Genomic DNA, 15,050 nt, shown 5'->3' with positions numbered 1-15,050 from the left:
CTGGAGAAGGCTTCTTGGGGAAGGAAGCAATTTAGCCGAGACTTGAAGAAATCAGGGTGGCTTACTGGATCAGAGTGGAAGAGGAAGAGCCCTCTAGGAATGGGGAATGGTCAGAGACGATGCTCCAGGCCAAGAGACCGAGGGTCTTGTTTAAGGAGCAGCCAAGAGGCTGGTGGTGTGGGATTCAAGCGGCCACGCTGGGCAGGAAGGTGTAACAAGACTGGGAAGGTGGGGGAGCAGGGGATGAAGGCTTGGAGACCAACCAGAGCTCCTTGGATTCTCAGCTCTGGAAGACAGGGAGCCAGAGGAGTTTCCTGAGTAAGCAGTGACAGGGTCAAACCTAGGCTTTAGGGAAATCACCTTGCTGACTAACTGGACTGACTGGGGTGGGGAAGCTGAGGCAGACAGAGCCCCTGGCAGCTGCTGCAGTCATCCGGGAGTGAGGGGTGGGGGCCTGCAACAGAGTGGGGGACATGCGTGAGAGGGCCAGCAAAGTCAACTCAACAAGCTTGGGCCCCAGATTGGATGCGAGGGGCGGGAGAGTGAAGCGTGCAGGACGACTCCTAGGCGGGGAGCCTGGAACACTGACAGCAGGGGAGCCCTGGGGGGGGTTGAAAGGGCAGGGGAGTTGTAGGGAGGTCATGAGTTCAGTTCGGGGTTTGCTGAGTTAACACACGATGTATGAGACACCCCATCTCTATTGGAGATGTGAGAATGGAGCTCAACAGAGAGGGGAGAGCAGAGCACGTGAAACGGAGAATTTTCAGCTGAGATGATAAGTCAGGGGGAGGCTGATGGCTTCATGGCATCAGGGAGAATAGAAAGAGAAAAGAGGAAGGAGTTATCCTAGTGGGGACACCTACAGTTAGTGTGACCAGGATGAGGAGGCCAGGAGGCAAAAAAGACTGAGCAATAAACAGAAAGGGAGGAGGAGAACCAGGACTGAAACCCTAGAGAGAAGAGTGTGCAGGAGGAGAGAGAGACCTCCAGCCACAAAGACTACAGAGAGGCAGAAGGAGGCCTGAGATGGGCCACGGACTTGGTAACGGTGGAGACAACACTGTGGAATGATGAGGATCTGAAGCTGGCTTGGGGAAACGGACAGATGGACACAGAGACAGAAAAAGAGGAAGAAAAAGGGAGAGACAGAGAGAGGGAGAGAGACAAAGAGAGGCAAGAAGAGACAGGAAGAGACAAAGAGAGACAGATGCAAAAAAAGAGAAAACGCTCAATAACCCCCAAAACCTGCAGAAGGACCCCAAATCACAAAGCTCCTCTCAGATCCTCTCCCAGGAGCGCACAGAGCCCAGACCCAACAAAAAGCCCAAGCAGAAAGGGGGAAAGAGCAAACAAAAAAAGAATCTCACGTTGTGGAATTTTGTGGTGAGTTCATACACAACACACACACACACACACACACACACACACACGCCAATAGGGTGACAAAGAACACAAAACCAGAGCAAGAGAAGGATTCCAAAGTACCTGTGGACTACAACTGTCCAACCTGCAATAAAAGAGACAGAGGCAGAGCCCTGAGTCAATGGCTCTTTATTAAAGGAGCCACGGTGCCCTCACTCCAGACCTTCTTCCAGGACCTCTTATGGAAAGGATTTGATCCCCACCGAGGCGGGGCCCAGCTGCTGGCCGGGGAACGACCACCTTGTGCCATGGATGGGGGCTCTGGGGAGCTCGAGCATGCTGGGACCATTTCCGGGACAAAGTGGAGCCACATAAGATAAAAGGGACACTTTTGATCACATGGAATGAAAGTGATTTTTGTCAAACCCCTCTGATTACCATGGGCGGAAATAGATAAGGGGGACGGCTTTGCAGCCAGGGTCTCTGACAGAGATCTCACTCCCCGAGGCCCCTCTTCTCTTTCCAGATGCTCCAAACTGATAGTTAAGTGTAACCAACGAACAGTAACCAAGAACTCCTGCAGAAGGACCCCAAATCGCATCCCTCAGTCACCCAGAGCTCTAAGAGCCGAGCCAGGAGTTCGGGAAAGATGCCTTTCAGGCTGCCAAGATGATGCTAGTGGTCACCACGGTGACGACCACCAGCAGAAGCGAGAAGGTCAGAGCGCAGATGTTGAGACACTTGGCTGTGGCCCCGTAGCTCTGGGCTGCGTGCAGGTCACCCACCAACTTCCGGTCCCTGGCCTGGGGGGAGAAGAGGGAGCCGGGGTTAGTGCTGGGGGGGGGCGGAAGGCGCAGCTCACACCAGCACCCGCTGGCGACCCCCGAGCTGGCCGCGCCCAGAGGCCCCAGCGCCCCTACCCACCTTTACGGAGAACACCAGGGCCATGAAGCCCAGGCAGCAGAAGTTCATGTACAACGTGTTGAACACGGACCAGACAAAGAAGTCTTTCGGGGGAGGCTCGTAGGAGTGGACGCTGATGGTGGTGGAGGCCGGGTCCTGCCCCGGAGGCCGCAGATCTGGCTCCTCCGAGAGAAGCTCATAGTTAGGGGGAGAAAAGGCTCGGTTGAGCTGCCCCAAGGGGACTGCCTGGTTCATGTTCATGGCTCCGGACCTGAAGTACACAAAGCCTGGAACAGGCTCAGGGAGCCGGCGCTCAGGGAACCGGGGCTCAGGGAGTCTGGAACAGACGGGGAGCCTGGAACTCAGGGAGCCGGCGCTCAGGGAGCCTGGAACTCAGGGAGCCTGGAACAGAGGGGGAGTGTGGAACAGATGGGGAGCCTGGAACTCAGGGAGCCTGGAACAGACGGGGAGCCGGGGCTCAGGGAGCCTGGAACAGAGGGGGAGTGTGGAGTGCAGGGACCGTAATAAAGTGAGCCTGAAGCTGAGGTCGGGACTAGAGAATCTGGTAGGAGGAGCCCAGGCGGGCTGCCCCTCCTCCCCTCCCCTCTCTCCTTTCTGGTTACTGTGTCAGTTTCTATTTCCTGTGATTCAAACTCAGTAGAAAAACGGAAACCTTCCAGGCCGGGCCGGGCAGCCTCCCCGCGGTCTAAGCCGGGTCCGGGACCTCCCTCCCTCCCTCCCCTTCTGACCCAGGAGGAGGGAGGCGGAGACTCCGCTCTGTCGGAACCGGCTGGGAAGGGAGCTTGGCCCAGCATCCATCAGCCCACTGATCCTTGCTCAGCCTCCCACGGAACAGCTCTCCTAGACTAAACGGGGTCGGGCGGAGCTGGCAGGTGTGCCGCCTTCAGTCCCGCGTCCCTGGGCGGGGGAGCCCTGGGGCTTGCAGGTTTCCAGGCTGAGCGGAAGTCCTGAAGGAAGGCCATTGATTCCGCCTGTCCGGCCTCAGGGTGGGGAAAGACCTGCCTTAAACAGCTCTCCTCCTTATGGGGGACAAACAAGCTCTAGGCAGGGAAGCTAGGAAATGATGAACAGCTAGGGGGAGCCCGTGCACTCCTCAAGCAAGTGCAGACTTTTCTGGGCATAGATGAGAATGCAATCTGTTCCAAGGGCTCTGACGTCCGCTTTCAGACATCAAAGACACAAAGCCACTTGCTGCATCCCGGGCCACGACCGGTGCCCTTGACTTTTGTCTGGCCCCCGCCCCGGATGACTCTGGAAGAGAGAATGAAGTCCCTGCAAGGGAAGATATCAGCCAAGGATGTCACTGGTTCTCTTCAAAAATGAAGGACAGGGGCAGCTAGGTGGCGCAGTGGACAGAGCACCAGCCCTGAAGTCAGGAGGGCCTGAGTTCGAATCTGCTCTCAGACACTTAACACTTCCTGGCTGTGTGACCCTGGGCAAGTCACTTAACTTCAATTACCCCAGCCAAAAAATAATAAAGGATAAACAACAGGTGGAGCGGTGGACAGAGCATAAGGACTACAGTCAGACTCATTTACCTGAGTTCCAATCTGGCTGTGTGACCTTGGAGAAGTCACTCCACCCTGCTTGCCTCATTTTCCTCATCTGCAAAATGAGCTAGATATTGAAATAGAAAACCCCTCCAGTATCTTTGTCAAGAAAACCTCAAGTGGGGCAGACTAAACAATAAAACAGAATTAAGAGAAGACTTCCTGGGAAAGGTAGCAGTTTAGCTGGGACATGAAAAAAGCAGGGTAGCTTACTGGGTCAAAGTGGAAGAGGAAGAGCCCTCTAGGAATGGGGAATGGTCAGAGACGATGCTCCAGGCCAAGAGACGGAGGGTCTTGTTTAAGGAGCAGCCAAGAGGCTGGTGGTGTGGGATTCAAGCGGCCACGCTGGGCAGGAAGGTGTAACAAGACTGGGAAGGTGGGGGAGCAGGGGATGAAGGCTTGGAGACCAACCAGAGCTCCTTGGATTCTCAGCTCTGGAAGACAGGGAGCCAGAGGAGTTTCCTGAGTAAGCAGTGACAGGGTCAAACCTAGGCTTTAGGGAAATCACCTTGCTGACTAACTGGACTGACTGGGGTGGGGAAGCTGAGGCAGACAGAGCCCCTGGCAGCTGCTGCAGTCATCCAGGAGTGAGGGGTGGGGGCCTGCAACAGAGTGGGGGACATGCGTGAGAGGGCCAGCAAAGTCAACTCAACAAGCTTGGGCCCCAGATTGGATGCGAGGGGCGGGAGAGTGAAGCGTGCAGGACGACTCCTAGGCGGGGAGCCTGGAACACTGACAGCAGGGGAGCCCTGGGGGGGGTTGAAAGGGCAGGGGAGTTGTAGGGAGGTCATGAGTTCAGTTCGGGGTTTGCTGAGCTAACACACGATGTATGAGACACCCCATCTCTATTGGAGATGTGAGAATGGAGCTCAACAGAGAGGGGAGAGCAGAGCACGTGAAACGGAGAATTTTCAGCTGAGATGATAAGTCAGGGGGAGCTGATGGCTTCATGGCATCAGGGAGAATAGAAAGAGAAAAGAGGAAGGAGTTATCCTAGTGGGACACCTACAGTTAGTGTGACCAGGATGAGGAGCCAGGAGGCAAAAAAGACTGAGCAATAAACAGAAAGGGAGGAGGAGAACCAGGACTGAAACCCTAGAGAGAAGAGTGTGCAGGAGGAGAGAGAGACTCCAGCCACAAAGACTACAGAGAGGCAGAAGGAGGCCGGAGATGGGCCACGGACTTGGTAACGGTGGAGACAACACTGTGGAATGATGAGGATCTGAAGCTGGCTTGGGGAGACGGACAGATGGACACAGAGACAGAGAAAAAGAGAGACAGAGACAAACAAAGGCAGCTGCAGAAAAGAGATTGGGAAAACAATACTCAATACTCCAAAAAACCAGCAAAATGGCCCCAAATCACAAAAGTTCACCTTAGCGCCCCCCCCCCCCCATGTGAGGTTCTTACTGAGTGCTAATGAGATAACGAGATATTAGGTTCTTACTGAGTGCTAAGTCAGTACTTGACAATTCTCTAGTTCCGGCCTTTCCTGGGAGTTTGACTTGTGAACTCCTGGGGAGGAGCAAGGAGGGTTAGGGTTAGAGTTAGGGTTAAGAGGAGCAAGTTCATTGGTTGAAGTAATTTTCCCCAGAAGCCCTTGCGTTATCCCACGCCCATTCTCTGGGAGGATAAAAGAGGGCGGCACTGGAGAGATAGAGTCTCTGGTCTGGGCCAGACTTGAGGGGGCTCTCTGGAGGAGGAAGTCTCTCCTCTGGACCAGAGAGCGATCGGCAGCTTCTGGAGACAACAGCACGTTACACCCGAAGCACAGAGGGGGAAATGAACAAACAAAAATTCGAATCTCATGTTGTAGCTTAGTACATTCCAAGATTACATATCTTGCCCAACTTTTGAGCTTAACGTTATCATTAAACAGTAACTAACAGTAACAATCTGCTTATTGTAACAGTCATAAATGACAGTAACTAACAGTAACAATCTGCTTATTGTAACAGTCATAAATGACAGTAACTAACAGTAACAATCTGCTTATTGTAACAGTCATAAATGACAGTAACTAACAGTAACAATCTGCTTAAAGCAACCGTCACAAATTGCATAGTTCATGATGCCTTGTTCCTATTACATGCATTGCTCGCCGAGATAGCTTAAATTTATCTTGAGTATATCTTTAATCACTGTCAGGGAAGATGGTGAGCCAATGCTTTGAACTCTGGGTAGCCTTTACAGAGAAAAGGTCTCAAGTAAGATCTGGACCTAATTCTTGTACATGGACTTATTCAATACTGGCCCTCTGCATTGTAGGATTTTGTGATGCCTTTTTTAAATAAAAGAACTAGTAGGGTGACAAAGGACACAAAACCACAAGAAGAGATGAATTCCACAATATCCATAAGCAAAAACTCAAGGGAAAACACATTTGTGAAAGTGGTGAGGAAAGAGTTTCTTTTTTTCTGTTTTATTATTCTTAAATTTTTCATTTTCAAAACATATGCATAGATAATTTTCAACATTCACCCTTGCAAACCTTGTGTTCCAAATTTTTTCCTTCCCTTTCCCACCCATCCCTTCCCCTAAATGGCAGGTAATCCAATATATGTTAAACATGTGCAATTCTTCTACACATATTTTCACAATTATCATGCTAGACAAGAAAAATCAGATCAGAAAGGGGGGGAAATGAGAAAGAAAACAAAATGCCAGCAAACAAAAACAAAAATATTGGGAGAAAAAAAAACTATGTAATTATTCACATCAGTCCCCACAGTCCTCTCTCCAGGTGCAGATGGCTCTCTTCAGCACAAGATCATTGGAAATGGCCTGAATCATCTCATTGTTGAAAAAAGCATCGGAATTGATCATCATATAATCTTGTTGTTGCTATGTACAATGTTCTTCTGATTCTACTCACTTCCCCTTAGCATCAGTTTATGTAAGTCTCTCCAAACCTCTCTGAAATTATCCTGCTAGTCATTTCTTATAGAATAATAATATTCCATCACATTCATGTACTATAACTTATTCAGCATTGTCCAATTGATGGGCATCCATTCAGTTTCCAGTTTCTGAGGCAAGAGTTTCAAAAAAGGCCTTAAAATTATTTTCCCCTCTTGCACTTTCATTTGATTTTTTAAATAATTTTAGCCCTTTTTTGAAATTTTTGCCTCAGAAACTTACAAGAAATATGAAATCTTACTCAAAAAATTTCTTGAAAATCAGAATTAAACAGATTAGCTTCTTACTGACCTTGTGAGACAGTCAGTCAATCAGTCGATCAAAAACATTTGTTAACTACCTACTAAGTGCCAAGCACTATACTAAGCCCTGGGGATACAAAGAAAATGATAGTGTCACTACTCTTGAGAAACTCACAATCTAAGGGGCCAAGAAAATCCAGAGAGAAATATTGGTTTAAGTCCTTCAACCAGGGGATATCTGTGACTCTCTCTTAGGTGGAGTTAATGTCTACTGTACACACTCTATCACCTTCAATCAGAAGGAAGAAAGGGAGCAAACTGAGGAGGTACAAGAAATTGAATAATGGAGACAATGTTGAAGTCCAGGAGCATGATCAGCTGAGAAATGTTTAATAAATGAATAAATAAAATGGAGGGGAAAACCCCACAATGTCCAGAAACTGAAAACACCATGTATCTCATATCAAGAATAATCAACTTGTTATCACTCTTTGCAGATGATATGATGGTATACTTAGAGAACCCCAGAGATTCTAATAAAAAGTTATTAGAAATAATTCACAAATTTAGCAAAGTTGCTGGATACAAAATAAATGAACATAAATCCTCAGCATTTTTATACATCACCAACAAAATGCAACAGGAAGAGATACAAAGAGAAATTCCATTTAATACAACTGTGGAGAGTATAAAATATTTGGGAATCCATCTACCAAAGAAAAGTCAGGAATTATATGAGCAAAATTACAAAACACTTGCCACAAAAATAAAGTCAGATTTAAATAATTGGAAAGACATGAATTGCTCTTGGATAGGCCAAGTGAATATAATAAAGATGACAATACTCCCCAAACTAATCTATTTATTTAGTGCTATACCAATCAGACTCCCAAGAAACTATTTTAATGACCTAGGAAAAAATAACAAAATTCATATGGAAGAATAAAAGGTTGAAAATTTCAAGGGAATTAATGAAAAAAAAAGTCAGATGAAGGTGGTCTAGCTGATCTAAAGCTATATTATAAAGCAGCAGTCATCAAAACCATTTGGGTATCGGTTAAGAAATAGACTAGTCGATCAGTGGAACAGATTAGGTACACAGGACAAAATAGGGTACAACTATAACAATCTAGTGTTTGACAAACCCAAAGATACCAACATTTGGGATAAGAATTCATTATTTGAAAAAAACTGTTGGGAAAACTGGAAATTAGTATGGCAGAAATTAGATATGGATCCACACTTAACACCATATACCAAGATAAGATCAAGATGGGTCCATGATTTAGGCATAAAGAATGAGATCATAAGTAGTTTAAAGGAACATAGGATAGTTTACCTCTCAGACCTGTGGAGGAGGCAGGAATTTATGACCAAAGGGGAACTAGAGACCATTATTGATCACAAAATAGAAGATTTTGATTACATCAAATTAAAAAGTTTCTGCACAAACAAAACTAATGCAAACAAGATTAGAAGAGAAGTAACAAATTGGGAAAATATTTTTACAGTTAAAGGTTCTGATAAAGGCCTCATTTCCAAAATATATAAAGAACTGACTCTAATTTATAAGAAATCAAACCATTCTCCAATTGATAAATGGTCAAAGGATATGAACAGACAATTCTCAGATGATGAAATTGAAACTATTTCCACTCATATAAAAGAGTGTTCCAAATCACTATTGATCAGAGAAATACAAGTTAAGACAATTCTGAGATACCACTACACACCTGTCAGATTGGCTGAGATGACAGGAACAAATAATGATGACTGTTGGAGGGGATGTGGGAAAACTGGGATACTGATGCATTGTTGGTGAAGTTGTGAAAGAATTCAGACATTTTGGAGAGCAATCTGGAATTATGCCCAAAAAGTTATTAAACTGTGCATACCCTTTGATCCAGCAGTGCTACTACTGGGCTTATATCCCAAAGAAATACTAAAGAAGGGAAAGGGACCTGTATGTGCCAAAATGTTTGTGGCAGCTCTTTTTGTAGTGGCTAGAAACTGGAAAATGAATGGATGTCCATCCATTGGAGAATGGTTGGGTAAATTATGTACATGAATGTTATGAAATATTATTGCTCTGTAAGAAATGACCAACAGGATGAATACAGAGAGGTTTGGAGAGACTTGCATGAACTGATGCTGAGTGAAATGAGCAGAACCAGGAGATCGTTATACACTTCAACAACAATACTGTATGAAGATGTATTCTGATGGAAGTGGATATCTTCAACATAAAGAAGATCCAATTCACTTCCAGTTGATCAATGATGGACAGAAACAGCTACACCCAGAGAAGGAACACTGGGAAGTGAATGTAAACTGTTTGCACTACTGTCTTTCTACCCAAGTTACTTATACCTTCGGAATCCAATTCTTACCATGCAACAAGAAAAATGGATTTACAAACATATATTGTATCTAGGTTATACTGTAACACATTTAATATGTATAGGATTGCCTGTCATCTAGGGGAGGGAGGGGAAAATTTGGAAAAATGAATACAAGGGATAATGTAAAAAAAATTACTCATGCATATGTACTGTCAAAAAATTATAATTATAAAATTAATTTAAAAAAAGAATAATCGACTTGAAAAACAGATCAAGAAGAAAATCATTTGAAAGTCATGATAGAGATGCTAAATATTATGTTTCAAGAAATCACAAAATAAAACTATTCAGAGATATTAGAACAATAGGACAAAGTAGAACTGAAACATCATAGAAGTATCAGTCATTTCCTGAGAAATAAAAGAAAGAAAAAGAGAGAGAGAGAGAAGAAAAAGGAAACTCCCAGAAATGTTGTAGCCAAAACTCAGAGCTTCCAGATCAAAGAAAAACAAAATATGGGAAGCATTCAAAAAGAAAGAATTCAAATGCTAAGGAGTCACAATCAGCTCTCACAAGACTGTAGCAACAACTACCATAATGAAATGAAAAATCTGGAGTATAATATCCTGGAAAGCAAAGGATAACTTACTCAGAAACACAGGGTAATCCTACATGGTGGAAAATTAAGGACTTGCCAGCATAAATGATGAAAACAATGATTGAAATGCAAACAGTCAAGAGAAGCACAAAAAGATAAACATAAGTAAGCATATGGGACTGAAAAAGTACAAAGCTCTTTGTGTGTGTTTGTGTATGAGTGTGTGTGTGTATGTGAATGTCTGTGTGTGTGTGTTACATGGTTGATTGAGACAGCTGGATGGATAGTATGGTGGAGAGAAGGCTAGATCTGGAGTCAGAAAGATTGGATTGCACATCAGACACTTCCTAGCCATATGATTCTGGGCGAGTCACTTAACCACTGTTTGCCTCAGTTTCCTCAACTATATAAATTGGGATGATAAAAGTGCCTCCCAGATTGCTGTGAAGATCAGATGAGTTAATATCTGTAAATCACTTAGCACAGTTCCTGGTATGTCGTAAGTACTGTATAAATGGTTGTTCCTTTCTCACATCTCGGTGTCCTTCTTAACAAAGAAGAATGTAGGAGAGGAGGAAACAGCTCAGCAAATAGAACTGAGACAGACCTAGCACCCCTCTCTCTTCCCTCTCTGAGTGAGGAAAAGAAAAGATTTCCTTCGGCCAAGTGCTGGCCAGAATGATTGATCAACCCCTGGGAAAACAATTCTTGCCAATCCGAGCCAATCTTCATGCTGAGGGGAGACTGACTGGATGTACAGGAAGGCTTGGGGCCCCAGCAGGGATCCGAGGTGAAAGAAGCCGAGACCCCCAAGAGCAAAGCAAATGATGTTGTAGCATCTGGAAACATCTTTTGCTGGCAGGGAAGCCTGGTGGCTGATAAAAAATCAAGAATTTTAAATAAATACCTTAAAGCTAACTTAGTCCCAGAGTCAAGCACCACTGATTGGGGCTGTCTTCTTCCTTTCAGCTCCCTGCAATTGCCTCCCTTCTGACTAGCAGGGTGGAGGCTCAGCTTAGTCCCTGGGGAAGGCACCTGCCAGTTCTGGGTATTGTGGAGGACACAGACCTTGGGAGGCTAGAAAGAGAAAGAGTGTCTCTGCATTGAGAGTGTCAGTAGCCCTCAGAAGATGGTGAAAGCCAACTGCTGGTGTCAGAATTTTCACTGTTTCCTTTTAGTATGTTTCTCCAACTGCCCTACAAACCAAATTGTGGTTTCACATCTCTTCCTCTTGTGCCTTTACAAAATAACATCGACTCTTTTGCAGAAAGGTCTGAGTCAATAGTTTTTGTCATGTGAGAACTATCATCTTATCCAGTGCCCTAAATTGTGGGCAATGGAACAGTTCGAGTATACACATGAGCGACATTCACTTGGGAAAAGGGAAGTAACACACACTTACACGTGCGTGGGAGGAGTGGAGAGGGTGGGAGGAGATTCTGCAGAGCAGAATCCCTCAATAGGCAATCTTTGGAGGCTCCATGTAGGCAGGATTGTATGGAGACAGGCAGGGAGGGCATCCCTGGCTGGATAGGCCTGAATGGGGAGCCCTGGCCCATGGCTCCCCTTGTTGCAATGACCGCAGTCATTGAAGTGACCTTCATGACAAGATTGGGTCTTTAGCTCATCTTGCATAAATGGTCCTAGAAGGAAGATAGAACACAAGGGTGGGTGTTCCACTACTCACAAATGTCCCCAAATGTGGTCAGCCACAAACATGACCATTTCCCCACATTTTTCTCTCCAGGTTTTTGAACTACCATCAGATATGGAACACACATGGTCCCCATAACTATAGGTGCCACAGCAGGACTTTGGACAGAAAGAAAAAGAAAAAAAGACTGCTTCATTCTTCACTCAGAGTCCATTAATTTTCTGTCTTTAAGTGGGAGGCAGTTTTCAACATGAAACCTTTGGAATTTTCTTGAATCATCTGATAAAAGGTAAATCTTTCCCAGAACATCATCGTATAAGATTGTTTTTACCATGGCCATCATTCTGGTTCTGCTCACTTCACTTTGCATCAGTTCATGTAACATGCCCTCCTGGCAGTTACAATTACTAGTCAATCCTATGTCCAACAGAGTACCTTTGACCACTGACCTTTGCAGTGCCAACTCTACCCGGCTCGCCTCCTCTTGAGGCCTTCAAAGGTCTCTGGCCATGATTTCTTGAATCTAAAGTTTAAAAACTGGTAGCGCGCTCAAGAACAGCCACATGTAATCTTAAAAGCCTTTATTATACCTACTCACATAATGCCCTGACTTGATGCCCTGACTTGTTAACTTCTTACCTCTCACGGCTCTATCAGCTTGGCTCAGCTACCCCAGGGAGCCAGGTTAAAGAGAGCAACTGCTGTCTGCAATAGGCTTATAAAGGGCTTGTGAGGTCACACACACAGCCAATCAGCGAGAGAGTCACCCATTATGAAACTATCTCATTGTGGCCAAGATCCCACCCACAGGGCAGTCCTATATCCACAGAGAATACTTCTGTGCCACTCAAATCTCCTGTTGCGCTGTTCCCGCCCATTTAAAGGGCCCTTACAATTCCCTTCTCTTGTTTTGCAGGAACCGCACATCTCATCAAGCTAAACTTTTAGCACCAGCTATAGTTCACTTGATCCATGAGATGACAGAGTGTTATGCCCAAGAAGGTACAAAGCAGCAGATTAGTAAACAGAAGTATGACAACAATAGCCAAGTGTTCAACCCATTTATTAAAGTCATACTCAAGGAGATAATAAGCCAAAGAGGTTGGATGCCAATGAGGTAGGATGTCAACACTGAGGTGGGAAGTCAACAAGGTAAAACATCACAATTCTAGTTAACAATTAAATATCAGTGAGGTAGGTTGTCACAACAAAGAATTGCCACAGCCCAAGTAAAATTTGTATCCTCCAATATATATCAGCTCTTTAAGGAACTTCAAGAGCCGGTGAAAAAGCATCCAGGTAAGATTTATATTTTGCATGTCCACTCCCATAGTAGACTTCCAGGTCCTATTTTTGATGGTAATTCAAAGGCAGATAGCCTTCTAACCATATTGGCCAGTACTCCTCTCTTTCAAGAAGCACAAGAATCTCATTCTAAATATCATCAGGCTACCCAAACTTTACGTTTACAATTTGGAATAACAAGAGAAGAAGGAGCATAGTAAAAGCCTGTATAGCTTGCCTTTCTTTCCATGCTCCTACACTCCCTCTAGGGAAGAACCCTCATGGTTTGAGACCTAATGAAATTTGGCAAATGGATGTGACCCATTATAAATCTTTTGGTTGTCTATCTTTTATCCATGTCGTGGTAGACACCTTTTCAGGATTCACATTTGCAATGCCAGCAGCAAAAGAGACAGCCCGAGTCGTCACTGGATTCCTTATACAAGCATTTGCAATTATGGGTGTGCCACAAGCAATAAAAATAGACAATGGACCTGCATATACGTCTAAACATTTTGCACACTTTTGTGCACAGTATAAGATTTTACATACCACGGGCATACCCTTTAATCCTCAAGGGGAGGCAATAGTAGAGAGAAGAAACAGAGATATTAAGACACTCCTCCAAAAACAAAAGAAAGGGGGAGCCACGGGTAACCTTAGAGAAGTTCTAAATTTAGTTCTCTATACCATTAATTTTTAAATTTTTGACAAAGATGCACTGGCTCTGGCAGACAGGTTTTATAACCCACCAAAGGGCAGTGTCCAGTGCGAGCAGCTCCACTGTCTTTAGATAATTGCCAGATGATGTGGAGAGACCCAGAAAGTGGTGAATGGAAGGGACCAGACAGGTTAACTGCTTGGGGGAGAGGGTTTGCTTGTATCTCCACAGATGGAGAAGGAATCAGATCGGTGCCAACGAGCCGTATTCACTTTGTCCATTGGAGAGAGACAGAGCAGATCCTTGAAACGAAGGAGAAGACCCAAGAAACATCAGGTGGTTCCGTTGCTGACTGTGCCCACCACTGAAAGAACCTGGCAGTTATGGCGTTTGACTCATGGACATCAGAAACTGTTGGACTTGAAAATCCTCAGAAATCATTGGATTCTCTGAGATGTGATAAGACCGTTATAGGACTTGAAAATCCTCAGGAATCATTGGATTCTCTGAGGCATCATAAGACTGTTGCAGGACTTCAAAACCTGTAGGGATAATTGGATTCCCTAACATATAAAAAGACTGATGTGGGACTTCAAAAACTTGTGGGGATCATTGGATTCCCTAACATGTGAAGCAATGGACAATAGATTGGTTTTGGACTATCTCTTGGTTGCTGAAGAAGGCGTATGTGTGACTGATGTTTGCATACCCTCCTTCTCTAGGACTTCTGGAAATCTTTTACAAAATCGTGTTGATTTATATTGTTTGTTATATCACTACTTGCATGTGTAATTCCTGTTTGTTATACCACATTGAGTCTGCATTGACTGTGAGGAGAGTCATCACTAATAGCCACTAATATTGCTATGTGCTTGTGTAATATCTCCCATGTTGATGGGTTTGTGCATACTTGTCTCTAATAAGGCCCTTCAATCCAGAAACCCGCTAGCAAATCCCCACTTCTCTTTGGTACTTTTCATCTCCCTTCCTGAGATGTAATGGAGGACATGATTATCTCCTTTTTAGTGCTTTCATCTCCCCTCCTGAGAAGTCAGGGGGAGCGTGATCACCTCCTTTTTGGGGTTCTCACCTCCCTGAAAAGTCAGGGATGGCGCGACCTCCTGTGGTCTAAAACAAAAGAAAGCGGGAGATGTAAAGGGCTAGAACTGAGCAATGCACTTGGATAATGAAGCAAGTGAGACTAATTGCCAATTGGACAGTTCCCTATTAACTTGTTTGAAGGTTGACCCTCCCCAGCTGTTGCTGACTTGATTGGTGGGACAAAGAGGGGAATGACATGTGTGAGAAGAGTAGGAGGAGGAAGAGGAAATTGAGACGGGGACGCTGAGTCAGTCTCTCCTGGCGTTTGAGGGAGGAAGGTGTGTGTGAGATTGCTAGATTTAATCCCCAGACCTTGACCGTAAAAGATCAAGAATAAAGTGATCCTGACTCCGGCTGATTTCTGGGAAGACAGAGTTCTAGCAAGTTCATGCAAGTCTTCCCACATCTTTCTG

The 15,050-nt window shown here is 45.1% G+C and overlaps 1 protein-coding gene across 1 annotated transcript; it reads right to left on the bottom strand.

Moving 5' to 3' along the window:
* Positions 1–1,534: 1,534 nt before the first annotated feature.
* On the bottom strand, positions 1,535–2,791 carry LOC141545835 (interferon-induced transmembrane protein 1-like). Its single transcript, XM_074273126.1, has 2 exons — positions 2,287–2,791; positions 1,535–2,165 (listed from the first exon to the last, which is right to left on the bottom strand). Exons 1-2 carry the CDS (start codon positions 2,524–2,526, stop codon positions 2,019–2,021), a joined length of 387 nt encoding a protein of 128 aa, XP_074129227.1. The 5' UTR covers positions 2,527–2,791; the 3' UTR covers positions 1,535–2,018.
* Between the last annotated feature and the right edge of the window lie 12,259 nt (positions 2,792–15,050).

This window comes from Sminthopsis crassicaudata, chromosome 6 (genome assembly GCF_048593235.1).
Source record: "Sminthopsis crassicaudata isolate SCR6 chromosome 6, ASM4859323v1, whole genome shotgun sequence".
Classification (NCBI taxonomy): Eukaryota; Metazoa; Chordata; class Mammalia; order Dasyuromorphia; family Dasyuridae; genus Sminthopsis; species Sminthopsis crassicaudata.
The sequence above is the reverse complement of the archived record's forward strand: the minus strand, read 5'-3'. Positions and strand labels throughout refer to the sequence as shown.

Excerpts from the sequence above, each read along its gene's own strand:
- LOC141545835 (XM_074273126.1), bottom strand. The coding sequence starts at position 2,526 with ATGAACATGAACCAGGCAGTCCCCTTGGGGCAGCTCAACCGAGCCTTT. Across the intron at positions 2,166-2,286 it reads CCCTGGTGTTCTCCGTAAAG|GCCAGGGACCGGAAGTTGGT; the intron begins GTGGGTAGGGGC and ends TTCTCCCCCCAG.